The 5,852-nt window shown below is 58.5% G+C and overlaps 1 protein-coding gene across 2 annotated transcripts; it reads left to right on the plus strand.

Moving 5' to 3' along the window:
• Window positions 1-492: 492 nt before the first annotated feature.
• REN (renin) lies at window positions 493-5,058 on the plus strand. 2 transcript variants are annotated; one of them, XM_061363166.1, is made up of 9 exons: window positions 493-622; window positions 1,053-1,209; window positions 1,338-1,461; window positions 1,702-1,820; window positions 1,961-2,166; window positions 3,148-3,270; window positions 3,802-3,946; window positions 4,063-4,161; window positions 4,425-5,058. In XM_061363166.1, exons 1-9 carry the CDS (start codon window positions 522-524, stop codon window positions 4,584-4,586), a joined length of 1,236 nt encoding a protein of 411 aa, XP_061219150.1. In that variant the 5' UTR covers window positions 493-521; the 3' UTR covers window positions 4,587-5,058. The 2 variants fall into 2 exon arrangements, with proteins under 2 accessions (XP_061219150.1, XP_061219151.1); XM_061363167.1 differs by having other exon boundaries at window positions 496-622; window positions 1,961-2,157.
• The last annotated feature ends 794 nt before the right edge of the window (window positions 5,059-5,852 follow it).

A 5,852-nucleotide genomic window follows, 5' to 3' on the forward strand; every position in this document is an offset into this window, starting at 1 on the left:
TCACCCACCGTGCTCAGAGCAGCCCCATAAGGGCAGTGGGGTCTGGTAGGCTTGCCACTGGTGTCTGCATGGCCAAGGGGGGGCGGTTGCTGAGTGTTCTTGGCTGTTCCCATCCCAGAGCTTTGGGGAAAGCCCCATTCTTCTGGAGCATGGAGCTCGGGGATATCTCCTTGGCCACCATAGGCACCTGCATCAGCATCACCCACCAGCTCCCCTCATTGACATTAGTGCCCTGATGCACCGGTAATGGCTGGGCACTGATGTGTACCAGTGCTGTTAACTACAAGGAACATGGGTTTGCAGCTCCCAAGTATTCACATGCACAGGGCTATCCTGACCACGCCACCCTCCACAGGCACTGTCACCATCAGCACCCAGCCATGGGATCCCCAGCCCTCCCCCGGCCAGCAGGGAGGGGAAACCCACACAGATGCAGAAACCCGGCTATAAAAGCATCCATCCTCCCCATTGGGATGTGACGGCGCTGCTGGCACAGGAGGTGGCTGCCCAGGGAGAGCACGATGCCAGCAGGACACAGCAGGAGGGTGCAGCAGTATCTGGTCGTCCTGGCCGTGACCTGGGGTGCCACCATCTTCCCCCCAACAGCCCAGGCTTTGCAGAGGTACCACAGCGTGCTGGGTTTCTCTGTCTCCTCTTGCTTCTGGGTGCTGAGGACCAAAAGGTTCTCCTGCTGCATCCTTTCTGGGAAAACCCTTCCTCCTTTTCTGCCCTAGCATCCCTGCTCCTCCTCGCTCCTCTTCCTCTCTCCAGTTGAGCACCGCATGCGTTGCCAGCATCCCTGTCTCCCAAACCACCAAGGAGGCCAAGAAGAAGGGATGTGCTTGCAAAGTGAACAAGCCAAGCCTGGGGCTGGTAGATGCGCTGATGCATCCCCCCGCCGTGGGTCCGGGAGCTCACCGAGGCCGCGCTGGCAGCCCCACGGTGCTGCGGGGAGCTGCTGCCATCTAGAGCCTCCCGGCTGGATTGGTTGGAGCCATGGGGTGGGATGCGGGGATGCGGGGATGCTACCCCAGCCGTGTCCTGCCCCACAGGATCGCGCTGCGGAGGATGCCGTCCATCCGGCAGACGCTGCAGGAGATGGGGGTGAAGGTGTCCGAGGTGTTCCCCGAGCTGAGGCACAGCAGAAGCGGCAGCGCGGCCGGTCCCAAGAACGGGACGGCTCCCACCCTCCTCACCAACTACCTGGATGTGAGTCCCACCCCGGTGCGGATCCCGGTCCCACCCGCAGGGTGTTTGCTGCTGGGGCTCGGGGCTGCGTGAGCCTTCCCCATCCTGAGCTGGGTCCCCAGCGATGCTCCCCGTTGTGCCTCTTCCAGACGCAGTATTTTGGTGAGATCAGCATTGGGACCCCTGCACAGACCTTCAAGGTGGTTTTTGACACGGGCTCGGCCAACCTGTGGGTGCCATCATTCAAGTGCTCCCCTCTCTACAGCGCCTGCAGTGAGTACAGGGGCTCGGGTGTGATCCCCTGCAGCTCAGTGAAGGGGGGCACCTCCATCCATCCCAAGAGATCCCAGCTCAGAGTGGATCTCCCCTTGCACAGGGGGTCTCTGTTGCTGTCTGGTCCCTTGGTGCTGGGGTAGGGGGGGTTCATCACCCCACAGAGGTTGGGGGAACGGAGCTGGTGATGCCATCGCCACCTCCAGCACTTTCCCTGGTGCCCTTTCTCCTTCTGCCCAGTTTCCCACAGCCGCTACGACTCCTCCAAGTCACGGACGTACATAGCCAACGGCACGGGCTTTGCTATCCGCTATGGGACAGGCAGTGTCAAAGGCTTCCTAAGCCAGGACGTTGTCACGGTGAGCGTGGCCCCTCAGCAAGGAGATGCCTACATGTGGCTCTGCTCCCCTGCATAAGCATCCCCAATTACCCAAGAGTAAGGAGGCTTTTTGGGGTATTAACCCCCTGTGCTGCCACAGAACAATCCTGCCCTTCCCAGGTATCAGACATCCCCATCATCCAGGTCTTTGCTGAGGCCACCATGCTGCCCGCCTTCCCCTTCATCTTCGCCAGGTTCGATGGGGTCCTGGGGATGGGCTACCCCAGCCAGGCCGTCGATGGCATCACCCCTGTCTTCGACCGGATCCTTTCCCAGCAGATCCTCAAGGAGGATGTGTTCTCAGTCTACTACAGCCGGTGGGTCTTGTGGGGAGCAGGGGGAAGTGGGATTTTGCAGGGCATGGGCATTGCAAACATGGGTTTGCATCTCAGGACTGGGATAAGGCTATGGCTGGGGCTGCAGGGTCCGGGGTGGGATGGAGGACATGAGCACAGGAAGGGTACCTCCAGGAGGTGGGTTGGAATGAGGCAGCACAAGAAGCAGATCCATGTGGATGCTTCTCTGGAGCTGCCAGGGCTGGGAGCAGCTGCTCCACACTCATTTGTCACTGTCGGGTTCAATGTCACCAGCTCTGCTGGAGGAGCTGGAGCAATAACAGCCAGGATGGATTTCGTGTCTCACCTTTAGAAAGAATGAAAAAAAAACCCAAATCTGCTGCAGAAACACCTGCATCAGCAACCAAACCTTTCATTTCTTGCCCTAAACTGTTGTGCCCCAGCATCGCCCCCTCCCAGCAGCACCAACCCCTGCAGGAACAGTGGGAGGGCTGGTCCTGACACGGGTACCAGTGACAACCGGACCCACAACCCCATGCTTAGAGCAGGCTCAGTAGCTCTTTACTAAAGGTGGATCCATCAATAGCAAACAAAGCCTAACAATGCTGGCTGCAACTGCAGCCCTGTCTGGGTGCTGCACCCCAGTGCTGCAGCCACCCTCGGATCACAAGCTTATGGAGCACCTCTCTCTTTGCAGAGCTTCAAAGTAAGAAGATGAAAAGCATGATCACTCTTGGGACAGCACCCACTAACAGTCACCGGGCAGCAGATCCCATTCCTGCTGAACCCAAGGGCCCACAGGAGCTTGCACCCTGCAGGAGCCAGCTCTGACCTGCTCCGAGACCTCAGCATGTGGCACCCCCTCTCCTTGCACCCCTATGAACTAACTCGGGGCTCCTTCTGCTCCAGCTTGCTCTCCACCACTGTTCTCCGGGTCAGGCTGGTCCCTTCTCCCTGTGTTTTGGGGAGCAGCAGCCAAGGGGAATCACTCTGCTGCACTTTGCATCCTAGGGATGCTGCCCTGAAACCCGGAGGCGAGATCATCCTCGGAGGCAGCGACCCAGCCTACTACACTGGGGACTTCCACTACCTGAACGTCAGCAAGAGCGGCTACTGGCAGATCAGCATGAAGGGGTGAGCACAGGGAATGCCTTGGCACAGCACCGGGCCTCATCCTGCAATCCCTGCATGGGCTGGGACAGGGCTCCCGGGTGCTGGGGAAGGTTGTCCATGGGGATGTGTTTTCCTAGTGGATGCTTTTCCCTCTGGAGGGGAGCGGGGTTGATTCCTCCAGCACCCAGCTGCATCTCAGTGCTCAGCCAGGAGCTGGGGAATGCAGAGGGGGTGGCACCGTGGGCTGATCCCGCTTGGAAGCTGCAGTGGGAGAGTTTAACCCCCGTTAGTCCTGCAGGAGGAGTGAAACAATTGTGCTTTGTTGAATCCAACCAAACGAAAGCCACTCGTGATGAAGCTGAGCTTCCACATCCGAGAAGCCTAAGGGGAGGGTTCCCAGTGCCCCTGGAGGCTGTGCTTTAGGAGCAGCGTGTGCTCTGCCTGCCAGCATTCCCTGGACAAAGATGGGCCACATTCACCCGTGGTCCTGGCAACCAAGCTGTGGTCACCATGGGAAGCTCATGGTTGCTCCTCTCCTCTTTCCTGCTCCAGGGTATCTGTGGGGGCTGAAATGCTGTTCTGCAAGGATGGCTGCTCAGCTGCTGTTGACACAGGAGCATCCTACATCACCGGCCCTGCCGGCCCCATCTCTGTGCTGATGAAAGCCATTGGGGCAACAGAAATGGCTGAAGGAGGAGTGAGTATCCCCCTAAACCCCACTCCATGTCCCCACTGCCTGTACCCTCAGCTGCCTGTACCCCAGCCCATCCCAATCCCATCACATGAGCTCGGCACTGTCTCCTCCTCTTGCAGTATGTGGTGGATTGTGACCAAGTCCCTCAGCTGCCCAACATCTCCTTCCACCTGGGTGGGAAGGCCTTTGGGCTCAGCGGCTCAGCCTACATCCTTCGGGTAAGCTGCATCCCTCTGTGTGTATCAGAGCTGCACCATCCTGGCTCCCCTCAAGATGAACCCCAGGACGATGCTGCTTGGTTTCCCCCAGACAAACCTGTTGCTGCTTCCTTGGGTGGTTTCAGGGAGATCTGGGGTGACAAAGGCAGGGATTCTCCTTCCCGGAGGAAGGAATGCCGAGGCCAGGCAGAGGCGGTTGAGCTGGGGACCACAGAGATCTCCCTCCTGGCACCTCCATCACTGTGTGGGTCTCCTCTTTGCAGCAATCCCAGTACGGGGAGGACATCTGCGTGGTGGCTTTCTCAGGGCTGGACATCCCACCCCCGGCTGGTCCTCTCTGGATCCTGGGCGCCAGCTTCATTGGGCACTATTACACCAAGTTTGACCGGCGCAACAACCGCATCGGCTTTGCCACAGCTCGCTGATGGCCAGGGATGGGGAGAGGGACCGGGACCAGTGAGGAGGCAGGAGCATCACCACTGGGAAGAAAGGATTTGAAGTGCAAACCGGGTTTCCTCTCTTTATTGAAGCAACAGCACAACCTCCCCTTCTCCTGCTCCTAAATCCCTGCTCTGCTTCCCAAGAGCCTCTGCTGATGGGAAGAACGGAACCTTAAACACATCCAGAAGTGTCTGGGAATCAAAGCAGGATGCTGTGGCCAGAGCTGCACCTCCAGGGACTCCCAGGCTGATGTGCAATAGTACAAGTGGCACACAGGGAGCTGCTGCTGGCATGGAGATGCTTGCAGGCTGCAGACTGAGGAGGGATGAGCAGTTACTGTTCGTGTTATTCTTTAAATGGGAGAAAGATAACTTGGCTGTTTAATGAGAGTTTTAGCTGGTGTTAACCTGGCCCCTCGCCACGACTTTAGTATTAAACAATCTTAGAGCAAGAGGATGCTGAGTGGATGCTTACATTTGCAGAATGGAGGGATCAGACACATGCAGTAAGAGAACAGGACAAGTGTTCCCCTGCTAGGATCCACCACTGCATTTATGCCCCCTGAGCTCTTAGGCAGGAGCTCTTCCCTGTGAGGGTGCTGAGGCGCTGGCACAGGGTGCCCAGAGAAGCTGTGGCTGCCCCATCCCTGGCAGTGCTCAAGGCCAGGTTGGACACAGGGGCTTGGAGCAAGCTGCTCCAGTGGAAGGGGTCCCTGTTGTGTCCAGTTGGAACTGGAGGAGCTTTAAGGTCCCTTCCAACCAAAACCAGGCTGGGATTCTATGAAATCAGGGTCTTTTCAAACAGTGCACGTGCTCTTTCTACAGAAGATGGGATACCCAGGCTTCGCCCGGCTTTCCTAGGGGAGGTCAGAACCATGGGGAGGGGAAGGTCCCTGTGGGTCTGATGGGGGTGGCTGAGTCTATCCCAGCGCCTGGGTCTGTTTCCCTCCCTGTTGGCTCCAGCTCACAACTGGAGGCTTGTCCGTGTCCTGGCCGGGTGCAGCGATGCTCAGCGGGAGCCTGCTGGTGCCGCCAGCCCCGTGCCAGCTGGAAGGGCAGAGCAGTGCTCCCGATGGGGGCTGACATTTCCAGTTCCACGGGAGAGCTGCGGTGCTTCCAGCTCCAGCCCAGCTCCCTGTGCCCAGCTCCCTGTGCCCAGCACTCTGCAGCCCTCATTGAACTGAACCCATGAGGTTGGAAAAACCCTTTAATCCCATCCAGTCCAACCGTTCCCAGCAGTGCCAAGGCCAC

This window comes from Neopsephotus bourkii, unplaced genomic scaffold (genome assembly GCF_033783945.1).
Source record: "Neopsephotus bourkii isolate Nb327-2 ecotype Australia unplaced genomic scaffold, CSIRO-AGI_Nbou_v1 NB_1139, whole genome shotgun sequence".
NCBI lineage: Eukaryota > Metazoa > Chordata > Aves > Psittaciformes > Psittacidae > Neopsephotus > Neopsephotus bourkii.